The sequence below is a fragment of the Myotis lucifugus genome, unplaced genomic scaffold (genome assembly GCF_000147115.1).
Source record: "Myotis lucifugus unplaced genomic scaffold, Myoluc2.0 scaffold_45, whole genome shotgun sequence".
Classification (NCBI taxonomy): Eukaryota; Metazoa; Chordata; class Mammalia; order Chiroptera; family Vespertilionidae; genus Myotis; species Myotis lucifugus.
In genome coordinates, this window is record NW_005871093.1 from 432291 (window position 1) to 452687 (window position 20397).

Genomic DNA, 20397 nt, shown 5'->3' on the forward strand with positions numbered 1-20397 from the left:
TGTGGTCTCTTGCTCTGGTGCCAGCAGTTATGCCTTCCAGGGGTAGGAAAATACATTTCTAAGCGATATCTTAGCTGCATAAGAACAAGGGACAGAGCTCACTCAGGTGGAGACTGACCTTGGCTAAGGGAGCCATGTAGGCCTGGGATGACGAGCAGCTCTGACCTGCACGGTTAGAAATTTGTGACCAGACCATCCAAGGTGGTGACTTTTGGTCACTGAGGTTGTCAGACCTACCATGTGGCCCGCCTGAGCTCGTCCGATTTCTTGCACAGCCCCCTTTTCCCTCACAGCCCTCATCAGATTCATTAAAGTACCCACAGAGGACCTGGAACATTGTCAAGCACAGAGTGTATAACCCAGAAAACGCAGGTTACAGGCATAAAAGCAGGGGAGGGAGCAAGGCCAACCGCGGGAGTGGGAGCGGGAGAAAGCCCACCCTACACCCTGCGGGCAGAGGCCCCCAGGAAATAGCCCCCGCTCTCGAGTACCGTGCAGACCCATACCCAGACCCAGACCCAGACCCAGCCGGCCCGGCGCACAAATCGGTCCGCAGACCTAGGCCGGATGGACTGGTACGCTGCCCCGGGGACAGGATCCTTCCGGGCGCAATGGCGCAGGGGCCCCGGCGCGAGGGGGCGGGGCCGCAGGACTGCGACCCAATGAGCGGAGGCGCCGGCGGACCCGCGGCCCAATGCCCAATGGCGGCGGCGCGTAGGCACGCAGGGGGCGGGCGGGCGCGCCCGACTCTTCCAGAAGACCCGGATAGCGCCTCGCGGCCGGGCTGAGCCAGCGTCGGTCTTTCCCTCTTTTGCGGGCTCCACAATGTCGGCCGTGAAGAGCCTGAACCCCAAAGCCGAGGTGGCCCGAGCCCAGGCAGCGTTGGCGGTCAACATCAGCGCGGCCCGGGGTCTGCAGGACGTGCTGAGGACCAACTTGGGGCCTAAGGGCACCATGAAGATGTAAGGCGGGGCTGGAGGGGAGGGCCGGGCGGGCCCGCGCTGCGCTCACCGCCGCGGGCCGCATGCCGCATGCCGGGAGTGGTGGTCTCCAGCCCGCCGGGTCCCCGGGCCTCCGTGCGCCGCTGCGGCCCCTTTTCCCGCGTTCTCCCTGGTCGGGCCTGTATCCTGCTCCGGCCATTGCCTCTCGTAGTCGGTGCCGTCTCCGAGGGGAACAAAGCTGCCCGCGTGCGCGGCGGCCGTCCCTCGTGCTCTGGGGCTTGCGCGACCCCGGGGGCTCGGCAGACTGGCTCAGCAGGGAGGGGTGGGCACTGCACCATTCCTGATGCCTCCCGGGAGGAGGGAACCAACCCTGTGGCCCCAGCGCCGTCGGGCCTGGGTTTCATGGGGGTCCCTTTGGTCTCCGTGGAAAAAGTCACACGGGTTCATTTCTGCCCCTCGAACAGGCTTGTGTCTGGAGCTGGAGACATCAAGCTCACTAAAGATGGCAATGTGCTGCTGCATGAAATGGTGAGCGGTCAGCGCCGTCGGGGTTCTCCATAGGACGTTGGGTTTGTGGGAAGATCTGTAATGTTTGTTCGCGATGTAGGAGGACATCGTATTCTCATCAGATAGTTTTCCAGACAATGCAGGAAGTAGAAAAGAAATGTGATCAGTCATAGTAGCAACAGTACATACAGTACCGTACCGTACAGTGAGGAGCCCTGGAGACTTGATGGATAGCCTGTTCCGCCAAAGCCTTCCCATCCAGGAATTTAGCATCTACTGATGGTCTTGGCCAACAGGGCTGTTAATTGTTTGGATCGTGCCACGTGATCCTGGAGAAGGCATAAGGGCTTTGTCATAAAGAGGCTTGCATGAGTTTGAAACTATTAAGTACTGTACTTGTTCGCTCTATCACTTGGAGTAAACTTTAACGGAGCCTCAGATTTCCTTCCCAGGAAATTAGAGATGATCTTGAGAAGTAAACAGCTTTATACATGAAAAGGTTTTAGTTGTCAGGAACTGACAGTGCAAAATAACTAAAGTAATATGTAGCTGAACACTTGGGCAATTTGGGTACGTAGCACTTAAAAGGAGGCCTTTCACACATTTTAAGGTATATTTGGATTGTTTTAAGTTACTTAATTTTGTCTTTTTCTACTTCCAGCAAATTCAACACCCAACAGCCTCCTTAATAGCCAAAGTAGCGACAGCCCAGGATGACATAACGGGTGACGGTACCACGTCCAATGTCCTAATCATTGGAGAACTGCTGAAACAGGCGGATCTCTACATTTCTGAAGTATACATGATTCTTGTGTTTTTGTGATATTTTATTATGTATAAGAAATAATATGGGTTTTATTTCTACAAATTGATGCATTAATAGTGGCTGAGGCCATAGCAGAATGTTAAGAGCAGGGGGGCTTAAGTCTGGAAACCAGAGTCTTTATCGTGGTCTGACACAAATTGTGATTCTGGACAAGTTAAATCTTCCTTGGCCTGAAAGGTTTTCTTTTATCAAGTTCCATTGCATATATTATATCTGTCTATGATATAGGTTAATAATTGAGATCTAAAAATGGGATGTTCGGGACAACTTATAAGGAAAAAGCCAACCAAAAATTTAAATAAAAATTCTGCACCTTTTTTTAGCTCAGAGTAGTTCCAAGATTAAAGCAAACCTCAATGAATACTAATCTGATGTCAGAAAGAACTTCCTGGGAAGACAGAGAAAGCAGACTCTTAGTTACCCTGTCTACTTTCTATTAGTAAATATTTGAATTTATTTCAGATTACCTATAGGAAAGATATAATGGTCTGTTGACTGCAGGTTGTTGTGACATGTTGAGTTTTTGTTGCTATTCCTTGCGGTTTGCACAGTGAACACCCAAGTGTGCTTTATAGTTCCCTTGGCTTTGACTCTGTGCTAGAGCAATGTCTGTTCTTTTCCTCTGCATTGAAAGGACTGTTTATCCTTTTAAATGTATTCATAAAGTCAGCACATTATATTGTATTAAAGGATAGGAATGATCCAGAATAAATCTTCGAAAATATGCTTTATCATGAACTACAGTGGCATCTAATTGAAGAACTCCAGGGTTAGTGGTGGTTTTGTAATTGTCTTCATTATAGGGTCTTCATCCCAGAATAGTAACAGAAGGATTTGAAGCTGCAAAGGAAAAGGCACTTCAGTTTTTGGAACAAGTCAAAGTAAGCAAAGAGATGGACAGGGAAACACTCATAGATGTGGCCAGAACATCTCTGCGTACTAAAGTTCATGCGGAACTTGCTGATGTCTTAACAGAGGTATGTGTTGAATTAAAAGCCCCTGATTTTAGAAACATCAGTATACTTACCAATTTCAATTATAGATTGCTCTCTAAAGTCTTCATACATGAAAAAGTAGGTTCATTCCTGTGGCGGTGATAATCTGATCAGTGTCCTTAAAAAAGTAAAGTGAGAAATTCAAATAATCATATACCTGACCAGGTTATAAAGGTATAATCAGAGCTTTCATTAAAAGGTTTATAATTAGAGATTTTATTATTGAAAATCTTACTGTTAACAATGTTTAACAATGTTTTTAATAAAATAGGAGGGATGTCTGATTCTTTAGGTAATGACAAATTGAAGTTTAAGAAATATAAATGACTTCGGCCCTTTGCAAATGTATTCTATTAGCTCATAGAAAAAGACTTAGATCAATTTGAAGGATGTTAAAGTCGAGAAACTGTAAACTGCAGAACAGGTAACATAAGCATCTTGACTTCTGCAAATCAAATTCATTTAATGGTTATACTCTTCTTATAGGCTGTAGTTGATTCCATTTTGGCCATTAAAAAACAAGATGAACCTATTGACCTCTTCATGGTTGAGATCATGGAGATGAAACATAAATCTGAAACCGATACAAGGTAGGTGGTAGAATGCTATGAAATGCTTATGAAGTGTGTTGTGTGTACAAATAGGCGCTTTATACAACACATTTTTTTGGCTGATTTTTGTGTGTGTCTTTGAATTAATACCTATTGCCTAGATGAGTATTTAATTTACTCAATAATATTTACTTTTGAAGTTAATGGTATAATGTGTTTATAGTCAGAATGACTCAGAAAAGTGAGCTACATCGGTTGTTTGGCATTTATTGAACTGTTGGATACAAAACCTAATGGGAGACTGTTGGGGAATTATATATTTCAAAGATCTAGCTTGAAAACATTTTTTAAATAATTAGGTATTGTAAGGAATATTTTTTAAAATGTTTTTTATTTTAGAGAGAGAGGAAGGGAGAGGGATAGAGAGATAGAAATATTGATGTGAGAGAAACATTGATCAGCTCCCTTCCGCACACCCCCTACGAGGTATCGAGCCTGCAACCCTGACCAGGAATAAAACCGATGATCTGGTTCATGGGTCAGTGCTCAACCACTGAACCACGCCAGCCGGGCTGAAAGTCAATAACAATATAATGTGTTATATTTATTTATTTCTTAGTTATAGTTAACAGACAATATTAGTTTCAGCTATGTAACATAGTAATTAGATGTTTATATCTACCATAATTTTTAATGTATTTTAACAGCTTAATCAGAGGTCTTGTTTTGGACCATGGGGCACGGCATCCTGATATGAAAAAAAGAGTAGAAGATGCATACATCCTTACATGCAATGTGTCCTTAGAATATGAAAAAACGTGAGTTTATATTCTCTTACAAATGGAATCGAGAAGCAGGGGAGCTTGGTATTTTGGGCAAGTCACTTTGTGAGACTCAGTTTCTCCACTGTACAGACAATAATGCCTCAAATTGGGTTTGGGAGAATTCTAGGAATAAACTCAGAATATACCAGGGGCAGATCAGAATTACGTGGCTATTTGTTAAATAAAATAAACATTTTAACTCTCCCCCTCCCCTCATACTTTTATTTTTAATAGAGAAGTGAATTCTGGCTTTTTTTACAAGAGTGCAGAAGAGAGAGAGAAACTAGTAAGAGCTGAAAGAAAATTCATTGAAGATAGAGTTAAAAAAATAATAGACCTGAAAAAGAAAGTCTGTGGTGACTCAAATAAAGGATTTGTTGTTATTAATCAAAAGGTGAGAATGAACTTTGCTATATAAACTAGTCTGTATCATCCATTTTGATTTTTCAGGTGAAATATATTAAAACTAACTTTTTGTTGTTGTTGTTAACAGGGAATTGACCCATTTTCCTTAGATGCCCTTGCAAAAGAAGGCATAGTAGCTCTGCGCAGAGCGAAAAAAAGAAATATGGAAAGGTACGGCGGATAGCAGATCATCTGAGTGATGTGAATTTGTGCAAGTTAACTGAGATTATTCCTTTCCCCCCCTCTATTTATTTTTGCTTTTTTCTTTTGATAAAATACACATAATACAAAATACACATAATACAAAATATATCACTTTCCCCTTTTGTTAAAGTGTAAAAAATTCATTGGCATTAAATTGTATTCACATTGTTGTGCAACCATCACCATTATCCATTTTCAGAACTTTTTCAGCATTGCAAACTGAAACTGTACCTATTAAACAGTAACTCCCCATTTCTCCTCCCCACTTCTACCCACACTCCTTCTCCTGTAAATACTGTTCTGTTGTCTCTGAATTTGGTACCTCATATAAGGGAATCATAAATAATTGCCCTTTTGTGTCTGGCTTATTTCATTAAGCATAATGTTTTCAAGATTCATCCAGATTGTAATATGTATCAAAATTTCATTCTTTTTTAAGGACAAATATTCCATGGTATGGGTAATATCACATCCTTATTTATCCATTTATCTGTCAGGAGACATTTATTTGGGTTTCTACCTTTTGGCTATGATGAATAATGCCACTATGAACATTGGTTTATACTTGTTTTACTTTTATTTTTAAAATATGTTTTTGTTGATTTTAGAGAGGACGGGAGAGGGAGAGATAGAAACATTGAAGCATCAACATAGATCAGCTGCCTCTTGCACCCCCTTGCTTGGGGTCGAGCCTGAAACTCTGGCATGTGCCCTGACCTGGTGACCTCTTGGTGCCTGCCTTGACGTTCAACCACGGAGCCACATCTGCTGGGCTATACTTGTTTTATTTTCAAACAATGACGGAGTGTACATATATTTCCATGTCAGGAGACAGCATCAAAGGGTTTCAGAGAAATATGAGAAAGCTTTTGTTTATCTTTAAAAATCATATCAGAGCCCTAGCCAGCTTGGCTCAGTAAATAGAGCATTGGCCTGCGGACTGAAGGGTCCCGGGTTTGATTCCAGCCAAGGGCACATGCCTGGGTTATGGGCTCGATCCCCAGTGGGGGTGTGCAGGAGGCAGCCGATCAATGATTCTGTCTCATCATTGATGTTTGTATCTCTCCTCCCTTCCTCTCTGAAATCAATAAATATATTAAAAAAAAATAAAAATCATATCAGAGAAGTATTTGCTGACTTGGGAAAAGTGGTTTAAATGGAGGGTTAGGAGAAAAGACCAGTTTTTAGCTGGTTGGTGATAAATGGACAAGTTAAAATACATTTTAGAATATAATTTTAGTATGTAATTCTGAAAGATTGCTTCCTAAAAATAATCTTTTCTTTAAACATAACTGATAAAAATCACTTACATCTCCTTAAAATACTTCAATATTTCAGGCTGACTCTTGCTTGTGGTGGAGAAGCTCTAAATTCTTTTGATGACCTAAATCCTGATTGTTTGGGACATGCAGGACTTGTCTATGAGTATACATTGGTAAGTGTATTTTCTTTCCAAAGGTAATACTTTTTGGTTCATGAATTCTTCAGTAGTAAAAACTCATTCAAACTTGGGATCAGATTTATGCTTTATTTACACGCATTTTGATGGTCCATGTGTAGCAGTGATACTCTGATGGGAAAGTCACATTTCTCTTACGTGTGTGTGTTTTTAAGAAATTACTTGAATGTGATTCAGTGTGTTTTCTGTGAATGTGCCATTTATCATTTTTTCTCTGATCATTCTTTGTACAACTATGTCCTGTTTTTCTGAAAATATTCTCTTTACATAGGGAGAAGAGAAGTTCACCTTTGTTGAGAAATGTAACAATCCTCGCTCTGTTACATTATTGGTCAAAGGACCAAATAAGCACACACTCACTCAAATCAAAGATGCAATAAGAGATGGCTTGAGGGCTGTTAAAAATGCTATTGATGATGGTAAGATCCTCACTTTATTCTAATTGTATTCTTTTTGCTATTCTGTAAGGCATGGCTGAATACTGTGTTCTTTTTGTCAGTAGCTTACACAGCCAGACACCATGCAAAAGTAGTCTTCCCTTTAAAATGGCTATGATGGTATGCCAAGTTTTTTCATAGCATATCATTACTAAAAGTGGATACAAATAAATAAGTTAAGAGATTGTAAGAGCTTCCAAGTGCTAGTTAAATCAGATCGTGTTATTTGATATGTTGCTTTCAAATGCAATATTAAAATTGCTGTCACACTGAATTTTCAAGAAATTAATGGTCTCCATGTTTGTGTGTTTTATTTTTTTTAATATTTTTTATTGATTTCAAAGAGGAAGGAAGAGGGAGGGAGAGAGATAGAAACATCAATGATGAGAGAATCATTGATCGGCTGCCTCCTGCATGCCCCCCACTGGGGATCGAGCCTGCAACCTGGGCATGTTCGAACCCGGGACCCTTCAGTCTGCAGGCAGACGCTCTATCCACTGAGCCAAACTGGCTAGGGCCATGTATGTGTGTTTTAATTTGTTTTATAATTCCACAGTTTTCTTTGTAGCTGAGCATTTTCTCTCTTCTCCCCCTTCCTTCCCCACCCACCCAACAGGCTGTGTAGTTCCAGGTGGTGGTGCAGTGGAAGTGGCAATGTCACACGCACTGGTGAAATACAAGCCCAGCGTAAAGGGCAGGGCCCAGCTTGGAGTTCAAGCGTTTGCTGATGCATTGCTCATTATTCCCAAGGTCTGACTTTTGTTAACAGTCCATTTTCTAAAATGGAACAAAATGATTTCAGCTGATGAATGTGAAAGTTTTTTGGTGTGGGGTTTGTTTTTTTTTTTCATGATGTGGATTTTGAGTAAGTTTGATCAGTTTTCTCCCTAACACTAGAACAGTGGTCGGCAAACTGTGGCTCGCGAGCCACATGTGGCTCTTTGGGGCCCCTGAGTGTGGCTCTTCCCCAAAATACTGACTTCGGCGCATGGGACACGAAGTTTAATCGTACCTTAGGGCGCGACCGCACGTGGTATTTTGTGGAAGAGCCACACTCAAAGGGCCAAAGACCACATGTTGCTCGTGAGCCGCAGTTTGCCGACCACTGCACTAGAACATCCAAATGTATTTGGTTTCCCTAGAAAGGAAACTTGAATATCTGAAGTTTCAAGTTGCAAGAGATAACTATTTTAAGAGGGTTTGCAGTGTATAGGGCAGCCGTGGGCAAACTACGCCCCGTGGGCCGGATCCGGCCCGTTTGAAATGAATAAAACTAAAAAAAAAAAAGACCGTACCCTTTTATGTAATGATGTTTACTTTGAATTTATATTAGTTCACACAAACACTCCATCCATGCTTTTGTTCCGGCCCTCTGGTCCAGTTTAAGAACCCATTGTGGCCCTCGAGTCAAAAAGTTTGCCCACCCCTGGTATAGGGGATATACTTGAGTACAAGCTTGCTTTTTGTTTAAACTACAATCAATATAATGATTTTCTATTGATTATTAATGGATATACTATTTATTTATTGTGCATTTGACTATCGGTTCTTAGGTCCTGTATTTTAAAGGATTAAATTTGCTTGCCTTTAGGTTCTTGCTCAGAATTCTGGTTTTGATCTTCAGGAAACACTAGTTAAAGTTCAAGCAGAACATTCGGAATCAGGTCAACTTGTGGGTGTGGACTTGAACACAGGTAAGAGAATGCAACTATTTGTAGGGGGAAAACTCGATAATATAGGTGAGGTAAAGCCAGGGAGAATCAAAAGAATCTTGGGGAGTTACTTTGCAGTTTAATATTAGTCCTATCAGCGAACTCTGGGTTCTAAAATATAGTATAAAAACAGAATGACTAGATACAGTAATTAAGGGAATCAAATATATACATTTGAATAGTTTCAAAGAGTATGGATTTGTTGATGTTACTGAGTGGTGGTAGGTGGTTCAGGTTAATATTGAAAAGCTTCATATTGGGTTTACTCAATTTTTTATCAGGGACTATGATATGGAAATATAAAATAGATGATCATATTCACTGATGGAAAAAGGCTAAGGGTAGCAAATAATGCTGGAAGAGGGGAACCAAATATAATGAAATATTTAAAGCCCTGGTCTTAGGCCAGTGTAAGAACACAAATTATGTAAGTACAATATAAGAGAACTGAGATCCAGTCAATATGTAAGACCTACTGTTGTCAGCAACGCTGTTTACATTTAATAAGGGCTCTGGAATGAGGAAAATGATAAGCCCATTTTGACCAGATTATAGTTCAAGTGCTGTAATTTAATATGGACAAATGTGTCCAGAAAAACAAGATGTTTAAATATTTGGTAACGGAATAGAGCTTTCCTACCACTCAAGTCTTCTAAGCAGAGATCAGTCATTTATCAAAGATACTGTGCACAGGAATCAAGATCATTCTGGTCTTACGATCTGCTATATATGATTTTAAGACTACTGGATTACTTTTCAGGTGAGCCAATGGTAGCAGCAGAAGTAGGCGTATGGGATAACTATTGTGTAAAGAAACAGCTTCTTCACTCCTGGTAAGTTTGGGAAAGTCAAAACTAAAATAACCTTTAGGTAATTACACTCTTTTTATATTTGGCATATTCTGTTTAATTCCCCCCACCCCCACCCTCATCAAAATGTAAAAGAAAAATTGCAAAAATGAAACTTTTATGTATGGAGGGGGAAAGGGAAATTTAATTGGATGTAATTTGCATGGTTTAGTTGGAAATTCAGTTGAATTAGGGTTCATATCTGGAATCTGAGCCATCTGATTTTTCCCCCCCTTTCAGCACTGTGATTGCCACCAACATACTCCTGGTCGATGAGATCATGCGAGCTGGAATGTCTTCTCTAAAAGGTTGAATTGAAGCTTCCCCTGTACTACCTGAATCATGAAGACTCTACAGAGTGATCCTAAGAATACAGCTATGGAATTTTTGTCCTGGCTTCAAATGATTTTTAAAGGAATTTTCTTTTCCCATCTGAAGAAAGGAGAGAGCAATGGCAACTACCTATTAAAATTCCAAAGTCTGAAATTATAATTACACTATTTTTTTTTTAATTGTACTCAGTGTATGCACAACTAGCAGGCTGTTTTCACCCAATATGCACAGAATATTTTGCTTTCATTTCTGTGATATTAAAAAAACACATTAGAAAAGCATATGGTATCTATCTTATTAAATATTCCTTGAAAAACAAATTTTAATGGTTTAATAATTTCTTCTAATGATGTATTTTAATTTATCCAATAGTTCCCTATTGAGCATTTATTAAAAATTTTATGCTAATATAAATAACACTTAAGTAACAAGGTTTTGAAAGCATCCCTGTTTCTTTAGTATCAATTGCTGTGAGTAAAATGATTGGATCTTTTAGTGGGACATTTCATGCTTTGAAGTAGCTTTGCTAAAATGCTCCCCAGGAAAGTTAAGTGGGAATGGGTAGAAAGATGGGTGAACTAGAGGCAAGGGAGTTGAAAGAGCTGCACATTTATAAAATGCAAAAATTAAAATAGAGGAGACAGAGGTTTGAAGAGGCTTGAAGGCATGGTGACAGGCCTAGTTGAGAAGAGATTTTCAGGTAGACCATACTGTATTTTCACACCCTGGACCTTTACTTATGCTGAAATACCCATCCCAAAACCTCCAGTGTCCTTCCACCCCCCCCTCAAATTATTTGACCGTGTTTCCAAAAAATCATTTTTATACAGGTCAGGTGGTGTAAATGAACAGTCTTTGAAGGTGAAATTGTGTTGCTAAGTTTTGTATTTTGAGGACTTGGCTACAGTAAGTGTGCAATAAATGTTTAACTTGAAACCTTTTCTGTCATCTTGCATTGGTATTCCAAGGCACAAAAGGGGTTGAATATAAAAGGGAAGGAAGTTAGTCCAAATGTTCACAGGATCATGAAGGGGATTCTGAAATTACAGGGCAGTGATGGCGAACCTTTTGAGCTCGGCGTGTCAGCATTTTGAAAAACCCTAACTTAACTCTGGTGCCGTGTCACACAGAAATTTTTTGATATTTAATATAAATGCCATTTAACAAAAATAAACCAAAAAAATGAGTTCGCGTGTCATCTCTGACACGCGTTGTCATAGGTTCGCTATCAGTGTTATAAGGCCTCTTCACACTAACCCTGAGAAAATTGCTTTTTCTTAACCTGACCCCACCCCTTCCTGGGCTGGACTAATTACGCCCTCGGGTTGCCAATATCTAGAGGATGCGCCAGGGGGCAGTGTGCACCGGGACGTAGTGCGTGTGGAGCGCATGCGCAGCAGAGCGACTAGGCGTGTGTACCCAGTTCCTGGTGCTGCGGTGCTATGAGCTCCTTACTGCTGCTGACCCTGCTGTCGCTCCTGTCCGGCCCGTGGATCGAGCTAGGTCAGTGTGCCGGCCTGCCCACTTACCCCTAGCGCCTTTGTCCCAGGGATTATCAGGAAAGGGGTGGGGCGCTTTGCCCCGTGGGGAAGAGACCGTAGCCCACTTCCTAGTCCTAGTCGGCTGAGGCACGTCCCAGAGACTGCCAGCCCGGCGAGGCTAATAACAGCTCATACTGTATTTTACTTCCTTTTTACTTTTAACTTACTATTTTGGAATCTTTCAAGCATAAAGTAAAGAACAGATTATAACTAAACGTGCCCCCTACGTACCCATCACCCAGTTTAACAGTTCCCAAATTATGGCTAATCTTGCTTCTTTGGTAACCCACTTTCCCCTCTCCTGGGATCATGCTAAAGTGAATGCAGGCGTAATACAATTTTATTCGTAAATAACTCAGCTTGAATAGCCAAAAAGACAAGTCACGGAAAAAAAAAAAAAACACCATACCATTTTCTGCCTACAAAATTAACATCCAGTTAGTGTTCAGATTTACCTACTGTGTTTTTTAATTGTAGTTTACTTCTTGAATTAGTATCAAAATAAACTTTGTGCATTGCAGTTGTATGTTTTTTCTTAATTCTTTTTTATTCTGAGATTTTCCTGCTTGCCTCATTAAGTTACTTTCTTCTTTGGGTCCTGATTTCCCTCCTGTTAAATAAGGGGGTCAAATTAAAGATCCTTTTAATTTGATTTTTTGAGGCATACAAACAGCAAGTATGAAGGAGCTCATTCAATTATTTGATGATAATTATTGTGCACTTGTGCTAGGTGCCAGGGATACACTGGCAAAATAGAGGTAGTCCTTTCTTTTCTGGAGTACATGATATAATGGTAAGAACTGATAAGAGTTCAACAAGTGGGAAGGAAGAGAGCGAAAAACAGCATGAGCAGAAGTATGGGTAGAAAGGTGCTAGATATATTTTAGAGTATAGTGTCTAGATTTACCTAGCTGGGACAGAGGGTTGTGTGTAGAAGAATAGAAAGGTAAGGAAATAAACATTTGTTGAAAACCTACCATGTGCTCAACATTTTACGTTATTTGAATTCATGCAGCTATGCCTATGAGATAGATGCTATTCCCATTTTATAAATGAAGAAATTGAAACTCAGATTAAGTAATTTGCCTAAGGTCACCCCGCAAATTAAGTGGCAGAACAGGAATTTATTGCATGGGTGTTTTTTTTTGTTAATCCTCACCCGAGGATGTCTTTTCTTTTTTTTACAATATATTTTCATTGATTACAGTATTTTCATTGATTACAGAGAGGAGGGGAGAGGGAGGGATAGAAACATCAATGATGAGAGAGAATCATTGATTGGCTGCCTCCTGCACACCCCCTACTGGGGATTGAGCCCATAAACCGGACTTGTGCCCTGGACTGGAATTGAACCTGGGACCTTTCAGTTCACAGGCCACCCTTCAATCCTCAGGCCAATGCTCTATTCACTGAGCCAAATCTGCTAGGGCCCAAGGATGTTTTTTCCATTGACTTTTAGAGAGCGTGGAAGGGAGGAGGAGAGACAGAGAGAGAGAAACATCAACGTGAGAGAGACATTGAATGATTGCCTCCCACATGCACCCTGACCTGGGCCAGTGATCAAGGCTACAACCAAGGTATGTGCCTTTGACCGGAATCGAACCTGGGACCCTTCAGTCCAAGGGCCGTGACTCTATCCACTGAGCCAAACCAGCTAGGGCCAGAACAAGAATTTAAAGCCAAAATTTTAAGCCTCCATTATTTTTAAGAACACTCATTTTTATGAGTATTACATATGATCCAAATATTGCCACTTATTTTTTACATACTCATGTATTACTGATGACACTCTTTTTTTTCCACTACAGGGAATGGGCAGGTGACAAGCATGGTTAAGCTGCCAGGTGGGAGATTCCAGATGGGAACAAATTCACCAGATGGCAGAGATGGTGAAGGACCTGTCCGGGAGGTGACAGTAAAACCTTTTGCCATCGACATATTTCCTGTCACCAACAAAGATTTCAGGTATATCAGGTATTCTTTCAGGAGGAGTAAAGGCTCTTTCAAATCATCATTATTTTGTAAACAATTCATAAGTTTTATTTATTTTTAATATGTTTTTGTTGATTTTAGAAAGAGAAGAAGGGAGAGGGAGAGATAGATAGAAACATCAATATTGATTGGCTGCCTCCTGTATGCCCCTCACTGGGGATCAAGCCCATAGCCTGGGCATGTGCCCTGACTGGGAATAGAACTGGTGACCTCTTGGTGCATGGGTCAATGCTCAACCACTGAGCGACACAGGCTGGGCTCAAATCTTCATTCTTAATCACTAGAACAGCGGTTCTCAACCTGTGGGTCGCAACCCCTTTGGGGGTCGAACGACCCTTTCACAGGGGTCGCCTAAGACCATCCTGCATATCAGATATTTACATTACGATTCATAACAGTAGCAAAATTACAGTTATGAAGTAGCAACGAAAATAATTTTATGGTTGGGGGTCACCACAACATGAGGAACTGTATTAAAGGGTCACGGCATTAGGAAGGTTGAGAACCACTGCTCCAGAAGGAAACTGGCTTGTTCACTATCACATATCTTTGCAATAATACTGTGGGATAAGTGTATCTACTTTTTTCTTAAGTGAAGAATCTGAAGTCCAAAAATGTTTACCTTACTGTCCGTTAGTGACAGACTTGAGCCTGTAACTCAAATTCCCTGATTCTTGAGCCAGTGGATTTTCCATTACACTGGGCATAGCACAAGGATTATGGGCAAAAGTGACACACTCAACAGAAATTTCTTCAACAGGGAAGAAGGGACTGGGAGAAGGGTCATACTAGCAAAGTGCCTTAAATTCCCTTTATATTTACTTTGGGAAATGGTGTTGTTTTAGGAGTCAAACACTGTGGTTCTAACTCATTCTAAGAAGTGAAATTGCAACGCCTTAGTTTCCTCAAGGTGATATGTTTTGTAACTTATCTTCAAATGGTACAGGTATGTGCCCTGGCTGGTGTGGCTCAGTTGGTTGAGTGTTGTCCTGTACACCAAATGGTCACTGGTTCAATTCCCTGTCAGGGCACATAACCCAAGTTGGGGGTTTGATCCCAGGTCAGGGTGCATGCAGGAGGCAGCTAATTTATGTTTCTTTCTCACATCGATATTCCCCCCTCCCTCCCTCCCTTTCTCCCTCTCTCCTTTCCTCTGTCTCTAAAATCAGTAAAAGCATATTTTAAAAAAAGATTTATTGCCCTAACTGGTTTGGCTCAGTGGATAGAGTGTCAGCCTGCGGACTCAAAGGTCCCAGTTTCGATTCCGGTCAAGGGCATGTACCTTGGTTGCGGGCACATCCCCAGTAGGGAATGTGCAGGAGGCAGCTGATCGATGTTTCTCTCTCATTGATGTTTCTAACTCTCTATCCCTCTCCTTTCCTCTCTGTAAAAAATCAATGAAATATATTTTTTAAAAAATTTATTTAAAAAAATAGTACAGGGGTGATTATGTAGAGGGGATGGAGGAAAGAGAGGGAATGGGAAGATAATTAAGCAAATGTGGGAAACGACTTAAATGTTACATTTGTGGAGTTAAAACTTTTCAAGATAAAAGGTTATGGGGAAAAATTGATTCAGGAGACACACTGAAATAAGCATAGGATTGTTGATATACTCCTCAGGCCCTTTGACTCAGTGATTCCCCCTCTAGGGATTTGTCTGAAGGAAAGAATTAAAGTTGTCCAAAAACATTTAACTAAAAAGATGACATTGTAAACAACTATTATCAATTTAAGGATTATTTAAACACTAGAGGCCCAGCGTGCACGATTGTGCCAGTAGTTCGCTTCCGCTTGCCTCAGCTGACTGCCCTGCCCGTTGCTCTGGTAGCTCTCCAAAGCTGATAGCTCTCCGCCTGTAGTAGCTCGTGTTCGTGTGTGTGTGTGGGGGGGGGGGGGGTGGAGGTGGGGTGGAGGGGAGGGTGGAGGGGGGGTTGGAGTGGGAGGGGGGGTGACTGAGAGGTGCTCAATGCACCTCCTGGTGACCTGTCATTACCACATTATGGCCATGGGCCTTTTATAATATAGATATTGTATCAATATAATGATATATAATCCTGTTGTCAAAAAGAGAGTTATGAGCCCAACCAGTATGGTTCAGTGGTTGAGTGTGGCTCAGTGGTTCGAATCCCTGTCAGGACACATACCCGGGTTGTAGGCTCCATCCCCAGTAGGGGGTGTGCAGGAGGCAGCTGTTCAGTGTTTCTTTCTCATCTCTCATTGATGTTTCTATCTCTCTATCCCTCTACCTTCCTCTCTGAAATCAATAAAAATATATTAAAACATATATATTTAAAAAGAGAGTTATGAGATGTTAAATGAAGAAAGTAGCTTACAAAATAATATATAGCTTATGATCCTATTTTTTAAAACTATGTATATAGAATGTATATGCATTAAAAAAGTGGAAGTGCATTAGTTAACAGATTTTACCCATGTTTTTGTGACTTCCAAATGACAATAATTACAGGGAAGCACCTTGTTAAACGGGGTGGGAAGGTTGGGGAGTGGGGGCCAGGAAGAATATGGAATGATACATACTAGTGTGATAATGGATGATTTTAAATTTCCTCATTTTTCTACAGTACCACTCATACTACTTATATGTGCTTTTATTAATTTTTTTTTCCAGATAGGAAGGATGAGAGAGAGAGAAACATCAGTGATGAGAGAGAATCATTGATTGGCTGCCTCCTGCATGCCCCACACTGGGGACTGAGCCCACAACCCAGGCATGTGCCCTTGACCAGAATCAAACCTGGGACCTTATAGCAACAGATTTTAAAAGAAAATCTCCTGCTCAGGGTTTCAGGCGAATTCCCTGGAGTTCATGGGACCTCTGTGATGTGGGACTTACAGGATGAGGCTAGGTGAGCTCTTCTGCAGCAGGAGAGGTGAGGATGGAGCACAGAACCCTTTCAGCCAAGCCAAGCGAAATCTCTCTTTTCAGGGAGTTTGTCAGGGAGAAAAAGTACCGGACAGAGGCCGAGGCGTTTGGGTGGAGCTTTGTCTTTGAGGACTTTGTCTCCGATGAGCTTAGAAACAAAGCGACTCAGCAAATGAAGGTGAGAAAACCTGGGCTTGGAGCTGAGGGAACGGGAGTGGGACCTGGACATAGAGGCATGTGGGGCACGGGGTCACCTGGGCCACGGTAGAAATCAGACCTGAGAGCGGGAGGCAGGGAGGAAGCGAGAGAAGCCCTCCCTGGAAGGGTCAGGTGAATACTTCCTCCAGGGAAGGGACCCCTGAGCTGGTTTCTGGGTAGAGAGACTGTAAAGACCCAGATAGATACACATGGGGCTCAAAATACATCCTGCACAAGCAGAACGTCCTGACAGGCCTCCCTCTAATGAGGGCCGTGAGGTGTCAGGCTTCAGAGACTCCAGACACAGCCTCACTTGGACGCCCTGAGTCTCGGCCTGAAGGGTCTGCTCCGCCTCCTGTGTGTCAGTCGGGAAGGTGCGCATGATGGGTTCGAGCATCTTGCAGTCATGCTCTTTCTTCTTTGTAGCCTGTTCTCTGGTGGCTTCCAGTGGAAAGGGCATTCTGGAGGCAGGTAAGGGTTGGTTCCTCCACCTTGTTTTCTACCCCTGGAGGGCTGGCTTCCCTAGCCCCCTTGCCCATCTAGGAATACTGAGCTAAAAGGAGTTTCAGGAAAACAGCCAAGACACCCTGTTCCCTAGTCCTCTTCCCATCACCCATCCCATTTTTCTTGTCAGTCTCATGTGTAGTCTCTTCGTTCTGGACCTCTCCTCACTCACCAAGCTCTCTTCCAATTTCTTTGCTTCCCCTAGTGTTAAAAGCTGAACTTAGGTGCCCTAAGCCTAGCCTTCCTCAGACTTCCCCGAGCTCCCAGAGCCTGTCTCACTTCCTCCTGGCTGTCAGCCTGCAGGTCCCGGCTCTGGCATCCGAGAGAGACTGGAGCTCCCAGTGGTACACGTGAGCTGGAATGATGCGCGGGCCTACTGTGCATGGCAGGGGAAACGGCTGCCCACTGAGGAAGAGTGGGAGTTTGCTGCCCGAGGGGGCTTAAAGGGTATAGAGCTACCAAGGCGATTCCCCTTTGTTCTGCTCTCCATCCCGCCCTGCATGGGGGTCTTTAAAGGGTGGGAAGGGCTCATGCTCCCTAGAGCAGTGAAGGACCAGTTGCTGTTGTTATTTTTATTTCTCATCTATCTCAGACCTATGTAAAATATGTAAAATATGGTATTTATTTAAAATACCATAAAAACTAATAACTGGAAAAATGGAATGAAAAAAACAAAATTTTTTTTATTGTTGGAGATTCTACAGAGATGTCTGTCATGTTTCCAAAAATACAGTCGGACCAACATAGCATAGAGAAGAGGAGCAGAGTTATCCAAACCACATGCCTTTTCCATGGATGTATAGGGGTTAATATAAAAAATTGCTCTTTGCTCATAACTTAGTTGTTCTGCAATGCTCATTAAAAAAAGTTATGAGAGTGAAATAGCAATTCACCATATCCAGCCTCTACAGTTTGAACACCAGCTATACCAATAGTCAAAGTTATTAATGTGATAAATGAGGTTGCTTGTTCATTTAGCCAATCGAAGTCCAACGAACAAGTTTCTCAATGGTTACTCTCAATTTCTGCACTGATCTCAACGTGCACTGGTCACAGGTGGTTTACAGAGGCATTGATCAGAACCACACCTAGGGTTGCACTGCCCTGGGGTAATGCAGGAGGCGGGGCTCCGAATGCAATGCAGTGAGTGGAAGGGATGGGCATGGGATATAAAAATAACCTCCTTTCGGTTCCCTCGCTCTCTCTGTCTTTCCCAACACTTCACCTCTCCCCCCAATGCTTTCTCCTTGCTCTCCCGCAGGTCAGGTTTATCCCTGGGGAAACAAGTTCCAGCCAAACCGCACCAACCTGTGGCAGGTAAGACATGCATTCCTCACTCCTGTCCTTTCTCGGAGCATTGAGGCCTGCTGTCGGCTAGGCACTGTGTTAGGTGTGGGATTCAGAGGGCTTGTGTCCTAAAGCTGGGAAGGGGGCGAAGCCAAAGACAAGGCGGTGGTGCAGAGTGTGCGCAGGAGGAAATCATTCATTGCCCGAGAGTACAGAGATGACATTTGAGCTGATCAAATCGGATTTTGCTAAGTGAAAAGAGGAGGAAAGGGTGTTGTCAAGCACAACAGCATGCGTGTTGGCATTGTATTAGGAAAGGGCACTGTGTGTTTGGAAACATGCCAAATTCAGAGAGGTTGGAGCATAGGGAAATGGTGGAGGTGCCGGGGGTGTTAGGAGATGAAGTAGACAGTGGGTTGGAGGCAGATTTTGGAGCAGATGTGCCAAGATAGGGTTTTAGATTTTACCCTCTAGGCAGTGGGGAGCCAATGGAGGTTGTTATACAGGGGAGTAACAATATCAGATGTTGACTTGGGGAAGTTAACTCTTGCTAATTATGCAGGACTAGATGAAGCAGAGCTGCAGAGGTGGCAAGGGGTGTCTAGGTGATTATAAACACATGAATTAAGTAGAAGTGGAATAGAGAGGAAGCCCAATGGGAGAGGCATGTCTGAGAAGATGGACAGGGTTTGGTAATTAATCGAATGTGGTGGGGTGGAAGAGAGTGGACTCAAGCATGAATCCAAGCTTGGGCAACAGAGTGATGGTGCCACCATTATCCAAATAGATAATATGCTTGTTGGGTCAGAGGGACAGAACTTGGTCAGGGTAGGATCAGCTTAGCTTAGGATGCCTTTGGGTCTTTTATATGTTCAGTCAGAGGTTGAAAATATGAGTCTGAAACTTAGGACAGAAGTCTGGGTCAGAGCAAGTAGCTTGCGAGTCATAAGCATGTACCTTAGGAAAGAATGATCCGCCCTCCCACACTGGCCAGGAGACGCTGTAGAGTGAGCGGAGCACAGCCTCAGTATTTTAGGGGGAAGCATTGACAGGGGCCTGAGAGGGAGACTGGACCTTTCAGATGACCTTGGGATCAGAGCTTTGCAGAAAGAGAAATCTGACATACACTGTTTGATCTTTGATAAATTAACCATTTTGAGCCTCAGTTGCTAGTTTCTTAAAGGGAGAGGATACTTGCCTCACAACCTTGCAAGGATTAAATTAAAAGACATAAATGTAGCAGCCCTAGCACATAGTAGTTGTTGAGTAAATTATAGCCCCTTCATCTTCCCTTTCATAAGAGCAATTTCCATAGAGTCGTGGCAGCTGAACCCAATTTTAATGAGAGGCGTGAACAAGTTAAATAAATTGCATTCGCAAATATAGGTTACTTTTTGAAGAGTTTTGGTGGTAAAGAGCGAGAGATGAGAAAGGTAGAGTCAGGGCAGATGAGGCAGAGTTAACCCTGTTGGTGGTAGAAGAGAAAGAGGTGGTTCCTGAGAAGGTGAAGGGTGCAGGGCATGGAGAAGGAGAGGAAGAGCCTTTCTTCCCAAGGCTCTGAGCATGGTGTTCAAGGCCGAGGGGACGAAGTCTCTGAGGATGGGAGACAGTGGGAGTGGGATGGGCTTGACACGGACCACAGCGAGCACAGGGGAAACCACACACTTCCTGATCCAGCTGGAGGGCCCTGGTGGGAGGACCTGAGTCAGCTGGTTGGGGGCTCAGGATGGGGAACCTTCGGGTCACTGCCACGTGCCCTTCCCCCTATTCTAGATGGACCTTGGTTTTCCCTGTGGGCGGCGGGAGCAACATGGTATGGTACAGGATGGCAAAACTTTTTATTCTAAAATCTCTTCTCCGGGAAAGTTCCCCCACGAGGGACGAGACTGAGGGACGGCTTGCTTCCGGGGTCTCCCCCCGAGAACGCGTTCCTCCCCCCCAGAAAAA

The 20397-nt window shown here is 42.8% G+C and overlaps 2 protein-coding genes and 2 non-coding genes across 5 annotated transcripts in view; all 4 read left to right on the plus strand.

Annotated features, from left to right (window-relative positions):
• Positions 1 to 672: 672 nt before the first annotated feature.
• Positions 673 to 10978, plus strand: CCT6A (chaperonin containing TCP1 subunit 6A). 2 transcript variants are annotated; one of them, XM_006088203.3, is made up of 14 exons: positions 673 to 962; positions 1406 to 1469; positions 2110 to 2244; positions 3078 to 3251; positions 3756 to 3859; positions 4528 to 4638; positions 4879 to 5038; positions 5138 to 5220; positions 6592 to 6688; positions 6984 to 7131; positions 7766 to 7899; positions 8741 to 8843; positions 9622 to 9694; positions 9950 to 10323. In XM_006088203.3, the coding sequence occupies exons 1-14, from the start codon at positions 826 to 828 to the stop codon at positions 10020 to 10022; spliced, it is 1596 nt and encodes a 531-aa protein (XP_006088265.1). In that variant the 5' UTR covers positions 673 to 825; the 3' UTR covers positions 10023 to 10323. The 2 variants fall into 2 exon arrangements, with proteins under 2 accessions (XP_006088265.1, XP_014310837.1); XM_014455351.1 differs by lacking the exon at positions 673 to 962 and having other exon boundaries at positions 1017 to 1469; positions 9950 to 10978.
• Positions 2818 to 2951, plus strand: LOC111825896. The gene has a single exon (XR_002829133.1). It is a non-coding gene; the product is annotated as a small nucleolar RNA SNORA22 (small nucleolar RNA).
• Positions 7181 to 7318, plus strand: LOC111825895. The gene has a single exon (XR_002829132.1). It is a non-coding gene; the product is annotated as a small nucleolar RNA SNORA15 (small nucleolar RNA).
• A 298-nt stretch (positions 10979 to 11276) lies between the features above and the next one.
• SUMF2 (sulfatase modifying factor 2) overlaps positions 11277 to 20397 on the plus strand; it is an 11118-nt gene continuing 1997 nt past the window's right edge. Inside the window, 6 exon segments of the mRNA XM_023753407.1 lie at positions 11277 to 11545; positions 13392 to 13557; positions 16525 to 16639; positions 17086 to 17130; positions 17460 to 17610; positions 18425 to 18580. Of these exon segments, the coding sequence (XP_023609175.1) occupies positions 11485 to 11545; positions 13392 to 13557; positions 16525 to 16639; positions 17086 to 17130; positions 17460 to 17610; positions 18425 to 18580 (694 nt within the window). The 5' untranslated portion in view covers positions 11277 to 11484.